We start from the raw sequence: 24,753 nt of genomic DNA, 5'->3' as shown, positions 1-24,753 counted from the left end.
TGTGCTGCCATCAGCTGACAGCTGCTTCGGCAGAGGACTATCTATGGACTACATTTCCCTGCGGAGGATATTTTGCTGAAACGACACAGAGCACCGGACCGAACCCGAACCACATCGCCCCGGTCCGGCCATGGACGAGCAGGCGGGCCCCGGCGTCTTCTTCAACAGCAACAACAGCTCGGGGCTGCCCGGCGGTGGCTGCATCAAAGCCCCGCAGCCCGCCGACGGCGGAGACGCGGCCAGGGCTCAGTACAGCATCCCGGGGATTCTACACTTCCTCCAGCATGAGTGGGCTCGGTTCGAGGTGGAGAGGGCGCAGTGGGAGGTGGAGCGGGCCGAGCTGCAGGTGAGCGGACACGGACATGTTCGGTTTGCTAGCGGAGCTTCGTCCTGAACTGGGAGCCCGTTGCACCAAACCGCGTCGGAGAATTTGCACATTGAAGGTGTCATCACTTGTAATTTATAAAATGTTTCTGTCGATGTGACACCGGTGAGTCCGTTTGAGTGGAGAAGACGAATTATTCAATTCGGCCGTGGTGCACTCAGGTGAGCAGCTCACCTGGTCGATGACGTTTCTACTTTTGTCAATGCTTCGTGCTATCCGCTGCCCTGCGGTCCGTAAACGGAGTGACGCACATTCATGCTGTGGTGTAAAGTTCTGGTGCTGCACGGGCTGCCTCGCTGCTCATTCACATGCCGAATTGAAGCCTGCGTCCTCTTGGATCCAGAACATGCACCAAACACCGTCCCAGGTGTTTGTCCGTCAACTGGAAGGAGACGCAGGGAAAACTGCGCACTTTTCAAATGGCTGTTTCGCTCCGTGTTGCGTTCACGGAGCACGAAGCCGCGTTACCTGCTAAGCAGGTTAGCTGAGAGGCTGCGTAATGACAGTGAGGTTAGTTTACGTGTCTGTGGTGATGGACACGGTCTAAACAAACGTTACCTGTGCAGCACAAACCTGTGTATATGTATAGATCCATTATCGGACAGGCAGCTGTGCCAATTAGCTGGAAAGAACCAGTGTGTTTTTGTTGTGGTCCCCCCCCCCCCATCATTTCAGCGGACCCTAATCACCCGTCACTGCCATGAGGGTTTGTGTCCCAGATGTCACACCGCTCGTCCTGCTGGACTGTGTCCGATAATGGATGTGGAGCCGCTAGTTGTCTGGTAACTGATGCAGGGACGGTGCATTTGCGTGTCGTGCGTGATGCAGTTGAGTCACGAAACGTTCGTGTGTTGATGGATCAGCTGTAACGTTCTATCAGGAACCAGTCTGAGGTTTCAGCTCGGACCAGATTCTGTGCAGGACACTTGGTCTCATCAGGGTTGGACACAGGTGCCGCCCTTCCCTCTCAGGTCTGGTTATTCAGGTATTTACAGGTAAATCTGGCGTTGACATGTGGTGAATAAAACCTGCTCATACAGAGACGCAGTCAGGACAGTGAGCTGAGTCTAAAGAACCAATCGTGGGTCCACTCTGGTCTCACTGTTGGTCATTCTGCCAGATGTTTTTGTTAAAGAGATTGATCCATGTTCTGACAGATGCCCGTCATCTTTGATCATCAGCCCAAAACCCAAAGATTTTCAGTTTAAAAGCATCAAGTCTGAGAACTAGAGATGAGGCACAGTGGCTTTTTCTTAAACCTGACTCCAGATCAGATTCTACCAATCAAACCCAAATCCTTTGAATTCTTTACTGAACCTGTTGAGGTGGTTTGTTAGTTTAAAAACGTTTATATTACACTGGAAACAAAACACGTTGAAGACGTCACCTGTTCCCATCCAGCCTCCTGTGTGTCTCAGTGAACAACAGTGATCTTTCCTCTGTGACCTCTGACCTCTGTGTGACCTGTAAGCAGAGCTCAACCTGGGTACCCTGAGGACTAAAACCTTCCTCAATGATCAGCAGAAAGTCCAATGCTCGTCCATCACAGCTCGTCTCTCCTCAACAGGAAGTTGGCGTGGGATGCACCGGGCGCAATGCATCCTGGGTGTTGTAGGATTTTTCAGCTTTTGGGACTGAGACGTCCTTTGTCACTGTTTTCTCCAGACACAGGACATGAAGGACATTTTCTCTGTTGGACACATAAAGGGCTGAGCTGGATCAATGACCCTCTGTGTTAATTGTGAGGAGCAATGATCAAGTCCAGCAGTGAAGCATCAGACTAGACCAGGGACACTGTGCTGAGCTGAAGGATTTTATTATGGACCCTGTCCCTCCAGTCCTCTGTGTCTGCTCAGTGGTTCGCTCTGTTATTTGACGTGAGACTGATCGGCCGGTTGGTGCTGCAGTGGCAGAACATCCATCGCTTCACTGCAGCGTCTTATATTCTAAAGAGAAATTCTTGTCCCACATCCAGTTTAGTCTGAGCAACCAAAATATGTCCTGTGGCCACGACTAAACTCTGGCCCAGCTTTACTCCAACAAACAGCTCCAGTCTGTGTCCTGGTGCGGCCTCAGGATTATGGCACAAACATGCCAGAAATGTCCTTCGGGAGTTTTCTCACCACAGAGTGGAGACTGTGTCGAACTTCCCACAATTCCCTTTGAGTCTTTATTTCCAATCCCAGTGAGCTGGGACGGGGTCAAAGCAGGACAGAGCCGGCCGACCCGCATGGCTGCAAACCGGTTTCAGATGTAAATGCACCAGTTCTGCTGCCGTGTGGTCTGAGGGCCCCGATGCAGACGGGCTGCATTAGTTTCTGAGGCTGTGTCACTTCCTCTGAGGTGACCACGCAGGGAACAGGAAGAGGAAACTGAGGCCTCCGGCACTCAAGGCAGGAGAGATCAGTCTGAGTTTATTATCCAGAAACACAGAAAGTCGTTGTTTCCTGGGGGAGGGAGGCTCTGACTTATTTCTGTCTCTGATTTAACGTCACAGCTGATCAGATTCAGCTCAGCACTGCACCAGCTGGAGTTTACAGGCAGGAGGTAAAACCAGAGAACGGTGTGAAATGTTTGATGCTCATCATCTCCCACCTCCAGGATGTTTGCTGCTCGGCTTCCTTCCTCTCGGCCATAAATACACAGACACGGCAGCAGGAGCAGAGCTGGAGCCTCACACACCATCATTTCTCTGTTATTTGATTTTAATATGACACATTCAGCACTAATTCCATCCACGACTGAGCCAGAACCAGAGTCAGAACCAGAACCAGGGGCAATGAGTCCTGCAGGCAGCAGCTCTGAAAGAAGAAAGATCACATAAGTGTTCAGGTACTAGCTCCTGTACACGTGAAGATGAATTCACTTTTCTTTGCACGTGTGCACGTGGACAGACTATCAGTGACGTGCACGACCTCTGGCAAGTGCACGTCACTGCTGGAGCGTGCACTAATTGTCCTGCTCTTTTTCCCCAGTGTTGCTTTTGCAGCCCATTTCCTTCACTAATTAAATGGTCTCACACACACACACACACACGCAGGCGGACAGATGTGCTCTGTGTGTGTGTGTGTGTGTGTGTGTGTGTGTGTGCGCGTGCAGACAGTTTGACACTTTGTGCATCACTGCATATGACTGTTGCACCTGATTTAACTCCAGTGAAGAAGAGACTCAGCTGCAGCCCCAGTTCAGTGATTTTATTTTATGGATTTATTTTTATTTCTGGTCTCGTCCGTCACGGTCGGAGGAGGCGACCTCGACAGGAGCGACACCTTCACGCAGACTTGATGGTTCCCGACAGATTAAAGCAGGGACGGGTCTTCACCGACAAAGACCAGCTTCCTGTGGACTGTGATGTGGTCCAGAGGTGGCGCCCGGCTGTGACCACTCTGAAAACACTCAAAAGGCCTAAATCACTGGTCAGTGAGTTGTGTCTGTGGTAATTACCGACAGCAACGTTTTCCTCCACGACACTGTTGAAACTCTGCTGGCTGGGAGCGTTTCTGTGGCCTCCTGCCAACACCAGCCCTGCTGCCTGCATGGTTGGATTATATTCATCGGTAATGAGAGCGGCATCAAACGTCTTGGACCCGACTCCTCACACTCCAGTGCTGTGTAGCTAAATAATGCAGCCGCAGCACATGACTCTGTGCATGTGTGTTATGTAACTGCTGAACCCGATGGTCCTCTGCCTTCAGCCTCGCTGAGCTGTTGTTCCGTTAGGAGCCGTCACACGCGGCGTCTTTATCGGAGCAGGAGAAAAGCGCAGACCCCAGAGATGCTGAGTTTAAAAATCAGAGCAAACCTCTGATTGTGTGGTTTTATGTTCGCGGTCACTTTGGAATTGTTCATGCGAGACTCGGCTCAAGGTTGCACTGCCCCCGTGTTCCGTGCAAACGTTGTTTAGATGTAAGTCACGCACAGCATTTAAATATTAATGACTGTGTTGTTTACAGAGTGCAGTCATATTTCCACGTCACAGCCTGGTGTCTGTCAGAACCTGATGTTACCATCACCTGCTCTCACGGCAGCTCGTAACGTCCCTACACACCCGTGTCACACCTGTTTGACTGAACAGGAGGTTGTGGATTCTGTTCTCGATGGTGGTGTAGTTATTAGCCCCTTGTGTGTTATATGGAGACTATATTAGCCCTTAGCTGGGGGCAGTTTAGATGTTTAAGGTGTCGAGTTCATGTTTTCTTCAGTTTAAAGTTCAGATTTGTTTTGCGGTTTCAGGTTCTGGCACCGTTTCAGGAAACGGTGCCACTCCATCAGTGTCAGTAACATATGAGCTGGTGTGGTGGATGGTAGCTCAGTGTCATTATCAGCACCCTGTGGCTTCGGTGACCTTTGACCTCCGTCAGGCTGACAGCTCCCAGATAAAAGTAAAGAACGTCAAGTAGTGTGAGGCAGAGGGTTGGCAGGCAGCGCTGACAGCTTTAACACACACACACACACACACACACACACACTGCACTGCACTGCAGCGGTGTGAGGAGACGATTCCTGGACTCGCTGCACAACATGCGACACGATGCGCCCACACACACTGACACAGACTCAGCAGCGAGTGTGAGGGCAGGATCTAACTCTGTCACACTCAGCAAGTGGAGTTTCTAAGTGTCGGGCGTAGGTGGAGTCTGGCATCGGCGCAGAAACGGTGAATTCCTCCAGTCTGAGAGACACTTCCTGGAAACCAGGGAGCAGGAATCCCAGTCGGCCTCAGGCTCAGCTGGTAATGGCTGAAGTCAGAGCCACGTAATGACAGACTGATGGTAATAATATTAGATGATAACAGTCGTTCTGCTTAGGAACTGGTTTCTGCTGAAAACCTCAAAGTGTTTTAAAATGTAGTAACTTGATTTTTAGGTTTCGGTTTGTTGGAAGATGATTCATGTGGCCACACTGAGCTCTGCAGTGTTCTGGTTATTATCTGTATTTTCATCATCAATTAATCTGCTGATCATTGTTGTTAACTGACACATCATTGCAGATGCAGAGTTGCCCTTCAAACAGACAGTTCACAACAGAACCGTACTGTCCCACATACTTTGCATTTTTGACCCTCAGCTCGTGAACAGAAAACCTGTATGTGCAGTTTAGTTCCTCCTTCCTCGTACGTGCTGATGGAAATCGACAATAGTGTGTAAAGTGAGATGATGACGTGTGAAACAAATCGTCCCTGGTCTGGACTGTTCAGCAGGGGTCTCAGACTCCAGCCCTCGATGGACGCTTCTGACGGGCTGAACACACCTGCCCCAGGTTAATCAACAGTGGACAGCTCACTTTAAGTCTTATTAGACAGGTCCGAGTTACATCTCGAACCAGTCAGGACTAGTCCAAGTCAAAGTCCAGGTGAACTTTCAGGTTATTTGACACAAGCACAAATCAGATAATGTCTCAAGTGGTCTGAGGCTGCATGAAGTTACTTTAGAGTCCAAGTCAGACCTTAAATTATCTGAGTCACAAGTGAGAAGTCAAAGTCAAAGTAGACGGAGCTGAAGCTAATCCCAGCTCACACTGGGTGAGAGGTGGGTCACTTCCTGATCTGATCTGTTTGTTGAACAAAACTTAAAGTCTAAATTAATTCAAGTCCAAGTTGAATCTGAGGTTTTTGAGCTAAGGCCAAGTCTGAAATAATAAAAGTTCAAGTCACTCGAGTTCAAGACAAACTTATGCTGAATCAGAATTTATTTGACCCAAGTCCAGTCATTGCTGGTTTACACAAAGTGGTTCTGGGATCGTGTGGATTTTGAAATCCTAAAATAAGCCAGTACTAAATTGGAGGTAGGAGTCTTCCAACATGACGGTGTTTCCCTTGCGGTTCATTCTGCCTGGGGCTCTTTGCTGTAATCTGGGCCCAGATGGTTGGTGGGGACCCTCAGCTCTGCTCTTCAAGGCTTTACATTGCTCTGAAGAGAATCTCTTCAGCTTCAGAGGAGCAGGCGCAGCACTCCCCGAGGGCAGGGAGCCAGTGCTTGCTGTCTCTGCCTCTGGGCATCGTTTCAGACTTCTTCCCATCATCCTCAGCTTTCTTTATGCCTCCTGCCATCCATCGCTTCACCTCCACTGTAAAACAAGAGCCTTGGAGTTTGGTGTCTTGGCGATGCCAGCGGTGTGGGCGGCTGCGATGTGCCAAGACTCCTTAACAAAGCAAGAACAAAGGGAAGATCGAGGGAAATGTGAGCCAGTCAGTGGAACGAGTGGAGAGCTTTGTTTTCAGTTTTCAACTAAATCTTATTTCCCACATCTTGATTCTACGAACAGAAACTAAATTCTTTGGTCCCTTCCAAATAAATAAAGCAGGTCTGTTGTTGTGCAGCAAGTGTCACTGTTGTTTTAAGGGACCACCAGTCCGGGACTGTAAAGGTCCTGCATTTCATGTGGTCTAGAGGACGACACTAAAGGTTAGTGCTGTTTGTCTGTTTGGGTGTTTTCATCAGCGCCGACACTCTGTGCTGATCGAGTTTACCTTTTTAAATAACATTGAAATAACTCGTCTGACTTGTTTTACCTGCTTCTTCAAAACATGAAGATATAAAGGACTTAGGCAGAAATGAAGTCTCAGCTAATCAGCAGCTACAGTGATGATTCACGTGGAATGTGTTTGCTGTTTGGCCTGAAGCTCAGATTGTTGTTGATCAAAAACGCTGTGGCCGCTTGTTTTCACACCTCGGCCTGTCTCCAAAAAATAAAGATTCAAATGGTTTTCAGACTGTGGACTGGACCTGACACCTGGTTTACGTTTGCTGGGTTTGAACAGTGTCTGAGGCTTGATGTTGAAAAAGAGCATTTCAGCCTGATCACGTTGTTTGTGTTCAGCTCTTCCACTCAGAGAATGTGAGTCTTGGTCTTTTTTAAGAAAACCTGTATTTGCAGTGCTGACTGTTTTATATCCAGTTTTTTGGAGTATGGATGAAAACGGACCATAAGTTGGTAAAACTGATGAGTAGAATCCACTGAAGAGCTGCTGAACCTCAGAGTCTCTGTATGAAGCAAGAACCACCTCCGTCCTGTTGGACGGGTAACGTGGGCGGACACACAGCTGAGCAGCTCTTCACTAACAACACACTAACGTGGTGTGTAAATCCTCAGGGGCCGTCACTGTACGAGCAGAAGGATTTTTCATCTGGACGATCAGGTCTGAGAAGGGATTCTCATTAAGTCTGTTTCTGGTCTAAGACCTAGACAACAGGACAACGTGTCCCTGCCCTACCCACTGCTGATTACCTGGATCAGGTGTGTTCAGCCAATTAGAAACTGGAAGGGCAGGGATAGTTGGAAAACCTGCAGCACAGTAGCGCTCTTAGACCTGGATTGGAGACCCCTGTTGTAGAGCTAATAGCACGAAGCTAACAGCTGTATCCTGAAGTTCTGATTAAATGGATCAGTTAGGAGCATGGCCCAGGATGGTGTTCCGGGTTTAGTCCAGCCATGGGGAGGCGCTGTCTGCCTCTGAGCTGTGGCTTAATAAAACCATCAGTCTTTAAGTGTCTGCATGGAAAAGCAGCAGAGTCAGTGGATTTGAAGCAGCCAGAATATTTTCACGTTAAAATATGTGTTTACCTGAAGTCCAGTCAGTGTCTGGGATAAATAACACACAGACAGAAATCACTGACCTTCTGTTTTAAAGCTGAGGTTGTTGAAAAGAGAGAGATCTGTCTCAGGTACAGTTTGTGTCCGTATGAAACAAATGTCTCCGTCCTTTGCTAAATGTTTGCTAAAACTAAATGTTTTCAGACAGAAACCTCGTCTCATCTGCAGTTTCCCACCATCAGCTCAGTCAAATGCAGATGCAGTGGCCTCGAGTGTGGAGCGACCCACTGAATTGATTCCTGAATAATACGGACACTGTAAAGACGTCTGGAGCGTGCAGGCTCACGTGGACAACATGGCCGTCAGTGCTGTGATAGGTGTCGCAGGTGGCTGATCACACACGATGGTTAGGTGTAATAGTTACTGTGCTGACTGTTTTAGTTTAGCATATTAGCATGCTAATGTTAGTTATTTAGTGGTAAACAGCTGAGGATGATGGGAAAATCATCAGTCCTGCAGCTGTTTGGCCATAAAAGTTGTCATGAAGTACAAATGGACCGATGAGGATCAGTTCTCTGAGGTGCAGGTGCTGCAGGACTAGTTGCTAGTTGCCGAGTGTTAAGGTGATAGACGACTTGTTTCACATTTGTTGAGGCCTCCTTCACCAGCTGCTCCATCACGTCAGCTCTGTGGTCCTGGGCAGGTACGGTACCTGGGTTTTTCTGCAGCTGTAAGGAAGCAACAAGACCATGAGCTACATGTTGTGTTGCCACACGCCTCTGCTGTATTTTAAATCAAAGAGTCGGACGGAAACAGGCCTGGATGAGGCGTCACAGCTGTGCTGCCATCAGGAAGAGTTCGGTTTGCACTCGCATATTAAATATAACAGCTGACCTGGTTTGGAACACGCGAGGAAGAGGAGGGTCGGCCCTGTGATGTCACGGGTCTGGTTGGGAACAGCCGAAGACAAACCCTGTAGCAGTACTACACTAATGTGCGTGTTTCCAGTTTATTCCATTAAATAAAATATAGACTCTACTGGAAAAACCTTATGTTTCATTTGCAGCCACTGGAACTGAACCTGATGATTCTCAGGCAGGTCCTGCAGGTACCAGGAGCCTGAAAACCATATGGACGTGTGATTATGTCCCTAAAGTGTAAATCAAGAATCTAAAATCTACAGATGTTTTCATATTGATATTAGATTTGTCTGCTCGCTGCTGTGACTGTTGAACATCATCCAGTAACCACCGTCCTGCTGCTGTTCCCTTCCCCTCACACTGAATCCTCTCAGACTGACTTTAGCTCCTGACACATTTGAGCAGGGTCCCGGCACCTGGTTCGTCACCTGAAGGAACAACAATCGGATGGATTTCTGGCTGGTCAGAGATGTTGGCCATCGGGTTTGACGAAGAACAAACCAGTTGGAGGTTCTGTTGGTTAGACTGAGCAGAGAAGTTACAGGTTCGGTAAAAATCAAAGTGTCTGTCTGGTTTTACATCTTCAACCTCTAGAAACCACCACGATGGAACCTAGATCAGTTCACCTAAATCATTTTTGGGAGGTGGAGATCAAGCTGACAGTGCTGTTGGGGCTTTGGGCTCCGGGTTTATGACCCAACACCTTCTCTGCTCACATTTTGCATCACATTACGTGTGTTCCCACGTCGCTGACCTGCAGCGTCTGAGAGGAGACGTTAAGTCGGATCAGATGTGGATAGAGAAGTGCTCTTTGGTCACAAGTCTCCCATCAGGCCTGAGCTGTGGGATCACACTGAACTCGGTCCGTTTCCCAGGTGGATTTGGGCCCTTGGACCCTGCTGAGCCTGGTGTGGAGAGATGAGCTCTTCTTCCTGTTGTTGGGCAGGTTGATTTTAAGTCTTGATGATAATTTGATTCCAACCCAGTGGAATAAAAGTCATTTTAGTTTCTAGTGTTTCTAGAACCCCTTCATGCCCACACACACAATCGTCTCAGCTTTGAGTTGGCTTAAATAAATGATTCCTGCATGTTTAGCGTTTATGTTTACGTTTCCCACTCTGAGAAGCCGCACACCATTTTCCTAGTCCCTGCTCAACTCTCTGGGACTGCGGTGGAGCCGAGCATCAAATTAGAACTAAGCGAAAACAGAATTGGGCTCGATAAAGCTTTAATGATCTCTGAGGGGGAATTAGACCGTCAGGCAGAGGCGAGAGAAATAATCAGTGCAAATAATTACAGCAACAAAGGCCCCAGCAGCTGAATGGGATTCTGTCTGGTGGCTTCAGACCGGCTGCTTTTGTTGATTTGATGATTTTGTTCTAGTTTCTTCTCGTCATGATGTGTAATGAAGATAAGATGCTTTTTTTTTTTTCGACTCCCTGAGGTTTTGGTTAATCTTTGCGCTCGTCTGCTAGTTTCATAGAAAACTCAGCAAGGACCCAGTCACAGTGAAGAACAAATAAACCCACAGCCCAGACTGGTTCCTGTTCAGGTGCAGAGCTGTACTCAGGTGTGCTGTGCGGGTTGTTTGGGCCTTCAGTTTTTTGTCGTTTGGTTCTTGTCGGCCCAGAAACTGTTTACAGTGCTGCTGTTGTTCAGTTAGTCCTGGGCCTCGGGATCATCCAAGCTCCCCCCTTCATGGCGCCCAGGGCTGGCTCACATGGTTCTTCCTCGCCGGCATTACGTTTAGCACTAGCCGAGTCGTGAGATGTCGTGAAGACAGAAGTACAGTCAGATGTGCGTCCGTCCTGTTGTGTCCTTCCCACATCAACAGTCAGTGTTTCCTCTGCTGCCTCCAGGCTCAGATCGCCTTCCTCCAGGGGGAGCGGCGAGGTCAGGAGAACCTGAAGAAGGATCTGGTGAGACGGATCAAGATGCTGGAGTACGCCCTCAAACAGGAGAGGTAAGTGCAACATGCGTGTGTGTCCTGCTGAGAACCCTCATTATTACACATCTTCATACTATAAAAATATTTGAACCTTCAGGATAATTTATGTTTGTACCTTTTTCCCACATAAAAACTAAAGAACATGTTATGATGTTCTGATGAGGATTTAAAGCGACTGACTGAAATTGATCTGTCTGCCTCAATGAGCAGCTTATCCCCTGATGGAATTATTAGCTATTAATCACATAATCTGGCGACACGTTTCACAGATTGGTCGAGGGTTTGGTCGGCAGGTCTGGTGCTGTTTGCTGTGGGAAAACCAGAGCAAATCAGCCCCAGTCACATTAGACTGAGGCGGCACTGGAGCCAGGCAGGGGCTGATGGGATTGATTTGGTGCTAGCAGCTCCATCATGGACCCTGCTGGTGGTTTTGTACATTTTAGTCCAATAGTTACACACCTTTAAACCACTGCTGGGCATGTTTCTGTCACTTTCTAGACTGAGTTCAGATCATCTGAGAGACTTTAGAACCCCTTCACAGTCTCAGCACTGTCGTCCTGGAATCTGGACTCAGGGAAGGAAAAACAGGCTGATGGGAGCGTCACTTCCTCAGCAATGTGCTGGGTGTTCATAATGACACAGTGTTTGGGTGACACCTTGTCTGAACGTGGTCGACTTCATTTGACCTCAGTTCCCACAGGTGTCAGGTAATTCTCACCTGTGGGAAGGAACATTAGTGTCTATAAAGACATTTTGAAAAGTGAGAGACTAAACCCAACACCAGGTAGAAGAAGCTAAATAAAGTGTGTGTGTGTGTGTGTGTGTGTGTGTGTGTGTGTGTGTGTGTGTGTGTGTGTGTGTTTTCACCCTCAGGGCCAAATTCCATAAACTGAAATATGGGACCGAACTGAACCAGGGAGAGATCCAACCTCCGAGTTACGATTCAGGTAAGACCTCCTCCCCCCCCCGGCCCTGACAAATGGCCTCAGTTCAGTTGCTGTAGCTCGTGATGATGATGATGAAGATGTGTGTCTCACTAAGTGGCTGCAGGCTTTGCCTCAGTGGGTCAGATATTTAATCAGTGTTGAGGTAAATCTAAGTCCCAGACCGGGCTCTCGATCCTGATGGAGTCCAGCTGAGGTGATGAGATCAGGATCAGGATCTGTTTAACCTGGATCCCCGGGAGGAGCTGGAGGATGTGTCTCTCTTTGGGAATGACCAAATCGAAACGTGTCAGTAACTCTCTGTTTGTGTCGCAGATGAGGGCAACGACAGCGAGGTCCCCAGTCCTCCGAACAGCAGCCATCAGCTCAGCTGGAAACAGGGACGCCAGCTGCTCAGACAGTGAGTCCACACACAAGGACACACACTCCGACTGGTTCACAGCGTCATGGAGCTGCAGTGTGTGTGTGTGTGTGTGTGTGTGTGTGTGTGAGTGTGTCAGAACAAAAGTCGGTCGTCTTAATGGAGATTAGCACTTTGAATGGGACTCTAACACACTACCCCGCTGTTGGAGCTGTGTGTTTCCTTTGGGGTGTGTGTGTGTGTGTGTGTGTGTGTGTGTGTGTTGTGAAGAAACACAAACGTCGTTTTTATTTTTATTTCCTTATTTTATAGAAAGTTGTCCCACAGGCAGCAGTGCAGCTGATGTGCGGCGTTCAGAGCATCCTGTGCACCCCAGGGTCCTGGTCCAAACTTCACCCTAATAAACTCAGGGCGGGCAGAACAGAACCAGCTGTGCACAAGCCTGTGTCCAGATGTGCTTCACTATGCACAGTTTTGTTCATGCTGACAAAGAAGTGTGTCTGTGTGTTCAGATCTTTGTTATTGTAGATGTGGTTTCACTGTGTGGACAAAGTCCCCACATGGTTTAAACGTCCAGGTCAGCTGACAGGTCACATGGGTTAATATCACAGGGGGAGCTGGGGAGGCAGATCCTCCATGATTGAGCAAGTCCAGGACCTGCTCTGTAAAATTCAGCAAAGACTAAAACTGGTTGAAGGGAAAGAGGGAGAGACGGGAGGCTGATACTGGGTCACACAAACATGAAACAACCACAAACAGAGGCTGCAGAACCTCATTCAGGATCCTGCTGTTTCTAAGTTTCCTTCAGTATCACATGGATCCAGGGACAGTTGTCTGTGCACCCATGGGTTCACTGCCAACAGCAGCTGGTCACTGTCAGTTCTGCTGCTGCTGATGAGACTAAGTGTGAACAGATTCACTGTGTCCAGGTGTTTGGCTGGTAATGTACCTTGGGTTTGTACTGAAGGACAGTACTTCAGTGAATACACTGATCAGCACAGTTGTTTGATCAAGAAGCATCTTTGTGTGCACGTTTCCATTTTTGTGTATCAGCGAAGACTGTGTGTGTGTGTGTGTGTGTGTGTGTGGTGACAGTGAATGGAGGATTGTGTGGAGGCTTGGAGTCCTCCTGCGATCGGAGAGGCTGGTACAGACGGAGGGGGGCCGGCCTTCCTCTGTCTCTCTCTGTGGACAAACACACTGGATGCTATTCAGATTAAACCTGCGTCCACTGAGGACTGGACGCTGCGCTCAGGTCAGCAGGCTCCTGGTTTTCTGGTGTCCCAGGGTGAAGGTACAGTGCACAGTTTGACCTTTTCCTCCTCAGCTCTCGTCGGTTTGGTCTTTGTTCCGGGGGGAGCGTGTGAGGTCGGGCAGAAAAGCGTGTGACTGATGTAAAATCGGCAGCTTCCCTGAAAATGAACAGAGCTTTGACTTCATGGAGACACATATAAAAGTAAAATAAAGGAGGAGCATTACAGGAGAGTGAAATCAGCACCTCCTCTGTACCAGGCCACGGGGAGAACGTACCGTCTGTCTGAACTGTTGAACATGGTGGCATTGCCCTTTAGTGATGCTGCTTTTGAAAGAATTGTGGTGTTGTGGTACAGAAAGGCACCGATGTGAAGTGTGACGAGAAGTTCGGGGCCTGTTGCCTGACTGTCAGGATGTTTAGCAGGTTGTACTGATGCGACTGATCAGCCCCATTGATCGGCTGGTATTTGTCTCGTCTTTGTCCGTATATTGTACAAGGCGTCTGTAGTAAAACGATGTCGATGTAACGTGAATTCTGTGAAATCAGGCTTTTCACAGACATTTAGACCGTACCATTAAAGAAACATACACTTTTATTGTGTGCACTGTATTGGTCGGTCGGTGCCTTTCCTCCAGGTGTGTCCTGCTCCCCTCAGGTACCTGCAGGAGGTGGGATACACTGACACCATCCTGGATGTGAAGTCCCAGAGGGTGAGAGCGCTGCTCGGTCTGACCGGAGACTCAGGAGACAAACCCTCGGACAAGAAACCGGAGCCCATGGTCAACGGCACCGAGCCGTCCTCGCTGAAGGACAGCGGCATGGTCAGGTAAACGTAAAGGTGGATGTGGTTGTTCAGTGTGTGCACAGAGACTGAGCAGGTCCACCTCTGATTAGAATAACACTGACGGGCTGGTGTGATGCGTTCAGGGCTAACCGTGCAGTCGGGAGATCGTACTTTCATGGTGCAGATGTTTGTAGTGGAGTGAAAAATGTTCAAACATCTGGAGCATAAAACATCCTGAAGTCCTCTTTTTACAGCTATTTTCACTATTTTCCATTATTTTCCACTGAAACTGCATCATAAAGCAAAATAAGGTTCTCAGGGCTTTTACCACCAGACTCATCTCTGTCCCGTTTCCTTCCAGTAAACCCGACCTGTCAGACTCGGCCACCGTGCTGGAGGCCTTTAAGTTCATAGAGAGCGCTGCAGTGGAGTTCAGCGACGAGGACGAGGAGGAGGACAGCGAGGGGAAAACCATCCTGGACCTGGCTGCAGTAAGACAATAAGATAATTCACCATGAAACACATGAACGTAAAGAGCATGTTAGCAGATTGTTGATCAGTGCAGCTTTAGTTTAGTAGACCTCCATTGTTGTCCAAAAACTATTAAAAACCCAGCAGGGAGCCACACCGCTGACCTGGCTCACATGGTTCTTCCTCACCAACAATGGGAGGCCCGCCTGTTTCCAAAAACCAGCTCCAGAACCTGAGAAACCACAAACTGAGCTTTTGTGTTTTCACAGCTACAAACTCCTCCATCATGTGCTGATTCCTCTGCCCTGTAAGATTCACTTCCACATCCTCTTCCTCATTTGTGACTTTTAACAGATGGTGAGGAAGAAACAGTCGTCTACCCCGTCTTCCACGACCTCTGACCTCAGCGACGACCCCGACACAGAGGAGGCCCTGAAGGGTTTTGATTTCTTGGCGAGTCCAGATGAGCTGGACGGATCCCCTGAGTCCAGGAGTGGAGAGGACAGTGGAGAGTGGGGTAAGATAAGGGGACACCTGAGACATTTAGAGAAGGTTGTGTGCAGACCTTCGCTCTTAGACCTAAATCTCAGACCTAAACCTGGTTAGATGAACCTCCTGGTTTCATAGATGCACAGTAACAGTCTACATAAATATCTCTGGTGTTCTCTCAGAAGAGTCTGTGACTGTGCAGGGAAAATAAAACGTTGCTGAAGGTCGACATGTTTCCTCTGTCTATAAAAGACGCTCTTTACAAAATAAAGTTCCCAGCTGGTGACCCGGCTGCCTCCACACTTTACACAGAGCCCTCCTCTTTCCGCTGTTACCTAGCAACACGTTCGGTGTCGGCCAATGACGAGCAGCGTCCCCACGCAGTTCGTGACTCAACACTTCACAGTCCAGATAGTTGTAAACGAGGGCTGACTCAGTGCTGCCGAGCAAAGGAGTCGAAGGATTTCACCTTTTTCTTCCCTCACAGGCTGAAAGAGTCATCGGCTCTTTCTGTTTCCCTGCACAGGCTGTGGTTTCTGTTGTCAGTCCAGTAACAGAGCTCACTTAAAACCCGTGTCTGTGTTTGGCTGCACGCTGCTCCGTTATGAAACACATTTGTCATTTCTGACTCCTTTCTCCTCGAGCCCACGCCGCCTCCACAACCCAGTGCACCGCTCGCCCCGGGCTGCCGTCCTTTTCTTTCAGCTCGCCGTTATCGTGGCACCTGTCGCTCCTGCACACGCCCCCTCAGCGGTTTCCACATGTTTCTCATCTGTGGACCTGCTCGTGTCACCTCTGTTTTTATCGTCTGCTGAGTCATCAGAAAGGGTTTAAGGTGGAAATCAAGGTTCCTGAGGTGGGAGCCCTGATCCAAAGGAAAACAGATCTAGTACCGTCATTTTTTTTATTTTAGTAAAAGAATGAACATGATCCTGTTCAGTGTTTAGTGTCGCTGCTCCTGTGTTCTCCTAAACCAGGTTTTATCAATCGACGTTTTAGTGACCTGTGCTGACACTGCCCCTGGTGGACACATGTTGTATCTCAACTCATAGAAGTATAAAAGAAGCACAGTCTGTCTCAGGTTCACTCCAGCTGTAGCTCACACTTTTTTGTCGTTCTTTGTTTTTCTCACATTCACAAGGTCACGTGACTTGTGTCACATGACTTTGACAGTAGAGGAGAATCTGAAGGACGTTCCTCTGGTTCCTCTGGTTCCTCTGTGCTGTCTGTTGACGTGACACAGCTGTGGGTAAAGGCTCTTGTTAGCTTAGCTTAGCATAAAGACTAGAAATACAGGGAAACTGCTCGCCTGGCTCTGTCTCCTAAAATCTACAGACTGAGCTTGTAGTGGGAGTTAAGTTTGTGTGTCCATCTGCCCAGTTCTTCTGTTCTCGTCATGTTGTTTAAACAAGAATTACAATCGGCCTAAGGGGAAATGTTCATGTCAGACGTGTGATTCAGGGATTTCAGACAGAAACTGTATGTGCAGTTATGATGCAGTTACATTCACTGACTTTAACACAAATGAAGTTCATTCAGGACACTGACATCAGGCTGACAGGTCTGTGAGCCAGATGTGTGGGTCCTGAACCTGAACAACATCAGGAAGCTGTAACCAAGAAACGGCTCGTTGTCCTTTTTACAAACGTCTTCACGTGTAGATTAAACTGGTGTTGGTGTTTCTGCAGGGAGCCATGCTAGCTGTTTCCCTCTGTTTCCAGTCTTTGTGCTAAGCTAAGCTAACTACATCGTGACACCAGCTCTGTACTGAACACAGACATTTCTCAGAAACCCTTCCTCGGTGTGTCAGGCTAAAGTGGTTGATGTGTGCTGTAGTGCATCCAGACACTGACCTCAGGTTTCTGCCCCACCTTCCTCCTCCTCCTCCTCTTCCTCCTGCTGCTGTGGGCCGGCAGAGAAGGAAGACCAGCATCCTCTGGGTGAACTGGCCTGGGAAGTGGACCAGGGACTGATAGCCCAGCTCAAGGAGCAGTACAGGAAGGAACGCAAGGGCAAGAAGGGGGTGAAGAGTAAGTCCTGCACCAGACCGGTGCTTCGTGCTCTCTTTTCTTCTTCTTCTTTGTTTTTCTTCTCCTGAGCTTCACTGTGTTTCTGCCTGATACTTTCATCAGTACTTTACTTTGATACTCATTAGAAAACTTTAGAGCTTATTGCTTTTTAAAAATACCTCCAAAGACGTAACATGTCCCACAGCTGTTCAGACAGTTTGTGCATGTTTTCCTGACTCAGCACCTTTCACCCATCGGAACATAACAGGTGTTTCCTCTCACCTCATATTACCTGTACCAGGTAAAAACACCAGGTAAAAACAGAAATAGATTTTCTTCCTGTCAGTCCTCATCGTCTCCCTGCTGTTAAACATCCGTCAGTCTGCAGGGACACGTAGTCCAGGACTAAAACTGGATCTGTCCAGGGATTTTAAAGCTTCTACTCTGATTTTGACATAGTGCAGTTTGGAATCAGAGATTTTAAACAGCTTCTGTCATTCCAGCTCCTGGTGCACTTTTCTTCTTCTTCCTCTGCTTTTATTTGCTTCTGTCTGTCCTGCAGCTGCTGCCTCCACCCTCTGGTTTATTTCCATCCACTTTATTTGTTGACAGTATGATCTCATATCGTTCCCGCCTCCATCTTTGTGTCCTCTGATCCTCTGATTCCTCCTCTTCTCCAGGACCAAACCGGTCGAAGCTGCAGGACATGCTTGCTAACCTGCGGGACGCTGAGGAGCTGCCCCCCATGCAGCCTCCTGTGGCGCCCCCCTCCCGGCCCAGCGTCCCCAGACTCAATGAGCACGAAGTGGGACGCCCAGATGAAGGTAACCCGCTCTCCATGAATCCTGTTAATGTCAGTGACTGTGCGGTTCATACAGACGGTGATTTCTGAACCCTGCAGAGGCGATGACCTTCCTGCCGTCGGCCGGGAAGTCCTTCATACTGGGCCGAGTGGACGAGGCGGTTTCTAACGAGCTGGGACTGGGAGAACTGGCTGGACTGACCGTGGCCAATGAGGCCGACAGCCTGGCGTACGACGTGAGTGAACCGAGCTGGCTCTTCAGTGGTTTGTGATGAAACTATTGAGCAGGAGTCGCCTGTTTCCTGTCTGGGCTTCAGGCTTTCACTTGTTTTTTAATTTTTGTTTTTCTATGTCACAATTTAGGACAGTTTATTTTTGTGTGTAAACAATTTTGTAAAGGAATAAAAATCAACAATCAGAAAATCAAGACTATTATTAAGACTCAACACTTCCTGTTAATTTCACATTAAAAGCCTCCCAAGAAATAAGAACAATAATCTGTGTTTACAAAATGCAGCTGTGGTCCAGCTGCTCGTGACTCAACATGAACTCTGCCTCCTTCAGATCACCAACAACAAAGACGCCCTGAGGAAGACCTGGAACCCGAAGTTCACCCTGCGGAGCCACTTTGACTCGGTCCGGAGTCTGGCCTTCCACCCGGTGGAGCCGGTCCTGGTCACCGCCTCCGAGGATCACACCCTCAAACTGTGGAACCTCCAGAAGACCGCACCTGCCAAGAAGTGAGACTCAGAAATGTGACAGAAATATTAGTTTGGAAATGTCCGTAGACCAGGTCTTTGTTTGAGATGTCCACATGTCCGGGGGCAGCCTCTTTACGCCCCTGTGTCCTCCATCGTTGTAATTTCCTGTTGGTGCTGTTTGCTCTGCTTTAACCTTCCAGGTGTGCTGCTTTGGACGTGGAGCCCATCTACACTTTCAGAGCCCACAGGTGAGATCCTGGTTACCTGTGTGAAACTGAGACAAACCGGTGTCGTACCTGGACTGTAAACATATTTCTAGTTGAGTCTTCTGGTTAATTTAGTTTACTGGTGGGTGTTACGCTAAAGGTCAGTATGAAGTTAATGCTGTGAAAGACATTTCAGGTACTTATGAAAATGTCTTTAAAGGAGGTGGAGTTCTTCTTTACTGTAAACAACAAAAACAACTGGCATCATTTCACGTCTCCTGAATCTGGTTCGTTCTGTGGCACCGGCCGATGAACTGAACCCGGTTCAGAGACGCAGAAAACACCGGCAGCTTCCTTTCTCAGGCTGTGGAGACGCCTGCTGCACAGAAAATAGTGAAAATGTTTGTGTCCGTCCTGCAGCGGCGCCGTGCTGTGCGTCACCATGAGCTCCAGCGGTGAGCAGTGTTTCAGCGGGGGGGTGGACGGTACCATTCAGAGCTGGAACACCCCCAACCCCAACATAGACCCCTACGACTCATACGGTACGTTCCTGTTGGGCCTGACAGAAACAGGTTTTTATTGATTGGACACAGTCGCACATGGAGGGAGAGGAAACATACGAAGAAAATAATGTCTGATCAAAGTTTTACAAACTTTGTTGTAAGAATCTTTAACCCCTATTGTCCATGTGGCTGCAGAGTCCTCGGTCCTGCGGGGGGCGCTGTTCGGCCACACAGACTCGGTGTGGGGGCTGGTCTACAGCCCGGCTCATCACCGCCTCCTCTCCTGCTCGGCCGACGGGACCGTCCGGCTGTGGAGCGCCGCCGACACCTCGCCGTCTCTCGCCGTCTTCAACGAGAGCGGAGGTGAGACACGTGGTCGCCCTCTGCCCCCCCCCCCCCCCACAGCAGGCGACTCTGCCACTCGCACAAACAACCAATTGTAGTTACGCCTCTGGTGGAGGGCACTGACACAGAAAGGCCCCGGGTCCACCAGGGTCCAGACCCACAACCGGCTGCTGGGAGGAGACAGAGTGACACCACAGCACCACCGTGCCATCTTCCTATTAAACTTATTGTTGATGTTGACACTCTGTGTGTGTGCGTGTGTGCGTGTGTGTGTGTGTGTGTCTCAGAGCTGGGAGTGCCAACCTCCCTGGACCTGGTGAGCAGTGAGCCGGCTCACATGGTGACGTCATTCACCACCGGACACGTCGGCCTGTTCAACATGGAGACGCAGCAGCTCGTCCTGAAGCTGGAGTCCGCCGGCCCGCCAGGTAAATCGGCCGACCGATCACAGACAAGCTGCTGTCAGGTGGAGCGAGTGTTTGTCCAGAGATTCTGCTCGGCCTTAAAAAGCTAAAATCCAATTTTAGGCTTTAAGACATTTTAAATGTGATTTTAATAAATGTTTAATCTTTGTGTTCCCGTCCAGCTGAGGCTGATTGTTCTGATTTACTCTAAAGTCACAGACAAAAACAAAGTGGTCCCACCTGGTCCCACCTGCTGGCTCCATGTTGTAGTTCTTTCCCTTATCAGCTCATATTGATCACGCTGGAATAAAACTACAGAAGCAAAGCAGCCTGGGAGCAGATCATGTGACGTGTTTTCATGGTTTTTAACAGTCTTGGTTTATTTTCTGTGTTCACCTGAAGCAGAACTTTACCTGGACGTTTGCTGATTGAACTCACTGACTGTTTCTCCTTTGTGTCTGAACATGTTCAGTCTAAACGTTTAGACACATAGAGACACGAACGCTCGCAGTCCCAGCTGATGGACTTGAATCCTAACCTTGTCCTTCTCACCTCCGCCCCCCCACAGAAGCTCCCTGCAAGATCAACAAAGTCCTGAGTCATCCCACGCTGCCGATCACCATCACAGCTCAGGAGGACCGGCACATCCAGTTCTTCGATAATAACACAGGTACCAGCCCCTGCATTAAAAGCTTTGATCCTTTAGCCTCTACAGGTGCATTATGGGAAATGTAGGGTTTTTATACTAGGGACCATTCTTCCTTAACCTGTCTCTTCTTAAAGTGCAATAATAGATCCTCTTCAAAAGGTCCCAGACTGTGGCTCGTATCGAGCCATAGAACCAGTTTGGGCTCACAGAGTAACTGGTGTTTTGTGTCTGAAGGGAAACTGATCCACTCCATGGTCGCCCACCTGGACTCTGTCACGAGTCTCGCCGTCGATCCAAATGGACTGTACCTCATGTCTGGGAGTAAGTTTGTACACACACACCTGTGATTATTGGGTCCCACAGTTCAGGTCAGGACAGTTGGACCCATGTCATGTTGAATCTACGACACAGTAACGTTTGTGAAGCCACTGTACAAATGAACAATCTGACCTGGAGCTTTGAGGCCTTGAGAGTTTCAGTTTGTTTTATGCACAAATCCAAATGGTTCTTCTTCTCCAGGTCACGACTGCTCGATCCGTCTGTGGAACATGGAGACCAAAACCTGCATCCAGGAGTTCACCGCCCACCGCAAGAAGTTCGAGGAGTCGATCCACGACGTGGCGTTCCACCCCACCAAGTGCTACATCGGCAGCGCCGGGGCCGACGCGCTCGCCAAGGTCTTCGTATGACCTGAAGCCAGGCTGCAGCCGAGTGGGAACGCCTGATGGAAGCTGATTTCACTTCAGGACGGAGCTGAAAACTGAATCCAGGCGCTTCTTTAAGATTCGTCAGATACTCACTTGTGCCCCCCCCCCCCAGACTCAGGCTGGCCTGGGTCCTAAAACAAACACACCTCCGAATGAACGGATGAATGAAAGCAAAAAAAGGAAGAGGCAGAGACTAAGACGGGCCCTTGGTACGTTTCACTACGGCTGAATCTTCTTTCCTTTAACATCAAAACCGTCACCGACTCGGGTCGACCGCCTGTGTCCGACGGGGTTGCTTTGAGATGTTCGTCATGAAAATGTGCCTTTTTTCTCCAGAGCATTAATTCTTTTGTGTGTTGAGGGTTAGAGGGAGTTTTTCTCGTCCGCACAGGAAAATATCATCCAGGACTCAAACTGCAGCTCTGACTCAGGACTGGGAGGATTCTTGCTTTGGTTTTAATTCAAAGCTGCGTCCACAACCTGCACAGGATGATTAGTCTAATTTTGGCAAAAAAAGTCAAAGGTCATGACCTTGAGCTGGTCTGAAGTCAGCACCTGGGTCCATATGAGGCTGATGGGATATGTGTGTGTGGCAGGTCAGGACGAGAACACCTGTAGAGTTTTATTTGTTTCTGACCCCCCCCTGAGCGCAGGGCTGAGTCACATGACTGGATGATTAGCAGCTGAGCTAGCATTAGCATTAGCATTAGCGCTCACAAGCTAGTAAAGTCCAACTTTAACACTAGTGCTGGACTGCAGCAGCAGACCATCCGCTGTAGGTGTGAGTCTTAGATTGGTGCCAGGTGAGTTCAGGTGTGGCAGGAGGTTTCACACCTTTTGGTTTTAACAAACAGCTTTAAAATCAACACGGCTCATTTGTGTCGTCCCCCACTCTGTCCTTTAATGGTCAAATGAAGAGTTTCTGTCTGACGTGGACGGATTTCTGGTTTGTCAGAACCACAGGAGCTTTTGGAGCCAAGTCGATCAAATGACTTAAAAAAAAATCATCAGTCACATGTGAAGACAAAGAAAACGACAACAGGAAGCTGCAGGATGATGAAAGTCAGAGGCCAAACATCGCTGTGATCAGTCTGGGCTCCTGATCCTTTGTACGAGGAGTCGGGGCCTTTAACATACGCACCCAGGGGCCCGTTGTCACATGACCTGTCCGTCAGATCAGCCAACAGAAAACAAACAAATCTGACGTGTTTCAGGTTTTTCCTGAGTTGTAAAATATTTTGGGTGGGCTCTTCAGATTAGGTAGTTTTGATCAAAGTTGTGTTGACCAGGCTCTGCTGCTTGTTTTGGTGTGTTTGTAGTTAAAAATCCAGACAAACTGCAAAGAGACAAACCTGCAGTGACACGTTTCTCATCTGTTTCAAAGTATTTCTTTCCAATTTCAAGCCAAAAGATTCAACTGGAACAACAAGATGCTTCCTGGTAAAAAAACCTGAGCGATGTTGTTGCTAATGCTAATTAGCTCGTTTGGTTGTAAAATAACAATAGCGCTTTGAGACTTTATGTGTTTTATCTCCCGAACTGGTCACAAGCTTCCCTCCACATTTGTACATGCTTTCTATGCTGAGATCTTGTATTTGGTGTCATCACTGGGAGCAGTTACTAGTTTTTTAAAGTGTTTGGTGACAGATGTGTGAGAACCAGGTAGATCAGGTTTTCTTAAAGATCTTCATCTCCGTTTTACTTGAAAAGTGACGTCTGTTCCTTTGGGGTTTCTGCTGGTGTTTTTAGGAGTATGCAGTCATGACTTCACCTTTTTATTTGTGCTTTTTACCAAATGATCATCTCAGAACTGCAGCTGCATCACTAACATGTTGGGAAACTTTGGGACAGTAGTTTGCTTCAGTTTGAGCATATATTTAAACTGTAAAATGGGTAAACACACGTGTGTACAGTTTTGGAGTATTAAAGCAGATCTATTTATTAACTTGGTGTAAAGGGTAAATTATATTAAAGGAAAGTTTGTCTGCAAAGTGGAAGTTGGTAAATCGTTTACCGACTTCTGCTTGAGCAGATCAGACGTTATTTTGTGTGACACGTTGGTGGCTGCTGTTTAAATTGAACTTCCTGTAAAGTTCTGTAGATACTAAATGGAGTCTGGTTGGTTGTTTTGATTCAGCGTAGGTCAAGCACAGTAGATAACTAGAATTTTAATTTTGGATTGAACTGGGACCATGTGTTTTAAATATTTGTGTTTTTTTTCTGAAAGGAACTCGTCATTAGACCGTTTTTACACAACAAACAGAAAATACTGCACCTTCATTTATAAAAACAAAAACCAGACAGTCTTTGCTTTTATTGTGAAATCGGTGTCGATATCAAACGTGTTTCATTTAGTGCACAGTGACAGGAAACAGGGAAGACCTGCAGGAAAACTGTGCTTTAAGTGACACGAGCAGATTTGTGATGAAGTCTGGTTGGGCCGTGCCTCATCGTTACATCTCCTGAAGTAAATTTAGTTTAGTTTAGTAGTTCACAACAACTTCCTGTGCAGAAAATCACTGTTTCTTATTCGAGCATCAATAATACAAAATGATTCATGATTCAGTGATTCATCAAGCGAATTGATAAACCTGAACAAAAACAGACTGTTTACATGCAGCTGCTCAAACTTTCAGTGCAATCAGACGAAACGTTATTTTTCTCATCCTTGACCACTTCACACCAGTAAGTTTGATGATAAAACCAGTGGCTGTACTGGGCAAACACTGGACTGTGATGACTATTTTCACATGAATATTTTCTCGTCTTCAGTGGCCAAATATCAGAGCTGAGCCTTCAGACTGAAACCTGAATAAAACTGTTGTTGCCCTCCAGTGTGAAGAGTCAGACTATTCCACAGATGATTCAACTGTACATACAGAATATACAGCTGGTGTTTTTCATGTTGTTCTTTTTTGCAGATGGGAGACTGACAGATTTATCAGTAACAACAATAAAGGAATATGTTGTATATCATGATGGTGAGTGTTTTACTGACGTGGACTCTACAGCCACAGGCAGCTGGTGACATTAAAGATAGACGGGCAGTTTGATCAGATGCTGACTGGTCTGAATGGGAACACTGGGCTAACTGGTCATTACAACTGTGACTCAGACCAATACTCAATTAGAGTAACATTATAAATCAACATGGATCAATTTGTGATCCTGTGATTGGGTGCTGAGCTTATTTGACAGCACAGGGAGCACTGGGCTTAATTTACTGAACAAATGTCAGGTTCTGTTTGGAGCTGAGCAGAACCTGAATCTCAGATCTGCAATAAAAAGAAGTAACGTGACCCCAGAGACTCAAGACAACTACAAATAGCTACCAAAC

The 24,753-nt window shown here is 47.9% G+C and overlaps 1 protein-coding gene across 1 annotated transcript; it reads left to right on the top strand.

The window, feature by feature from the left end:
- On the top strand, positions 1-24,395 carry strn (striatin, calmodulin binding protein). Its single transcript, XM_026323919.1, has 18 exons — positions 1-346; positions 10,698-10,801; positions 11,660-11,733; positions 12,046-12,130; positions 14,002-14,172; positions 14,492-14,621; positions 14,956-15,118; positions 17,007-17,120; positions 17,780-17,923; positions 18,001-18,137; positions 18,466-18,641; positions 18,803-18,850; positions 19,229-19,350; positions 19,507-19,674; positions 19,944-20,084; positions 20,629-20,730; positions 20,944-21,030; positions 21,229-24,395. Exons 1-18 carry the CDS (start codon positions 131-133, stop codon positions 21,396-21,398), a joined length of 2,352 nt encoding a protein of 783 aa, XP_026179704.1. The 5' UTR covers positions 1-130; the 3' UTR covers positions 21,399-24,395.
- The last annotated feature ends 358 nt before the right edge of the window (positions 24,396-24,753 follow it).

Source organism: Mastacembelus armatus, unplaced genomic scaffold, assembly GCF_900324485.2.
Source record: "Mastacembelus armatus unplaced genomic scaffold, fMasArm1.2, whole genome shotgun sequence".
In the NCBI taxonomy this organism is placed as follows: domain Eukaryota; kingdom Metazoa; phylum Chordata; class Actinopteri; order Synbranchiformes; family Mastacembelidae; genus Mastacembelus; species Mastacembelus armatus.
This window is presented reverse-complemented; position numbering and strand designations above follow the sequence as displayed.

Coding starts and splice junctions, on each gene's coding strand:
- strn (XM_026323919.1), top strand. CDS start 131: ATGGACGAGCAGGCGGGCCCCGGCGTCTTCTTCAACAGCAACAACAGC. Junction 14,622..14,955: donor CCATCCTGGACCTGGCTGCA/GTAAGACAATAA, acceptor GACTTTTAACAG/ATGGTGAGGAAGAAACAGTC. Junction 18,138..18,465: donor CCGACAGCCTGGCGTACGAC/GTGAGTGAACCG, acceptor TGCCTCCTTCAG/ATCACCAACAACAAAGACGC.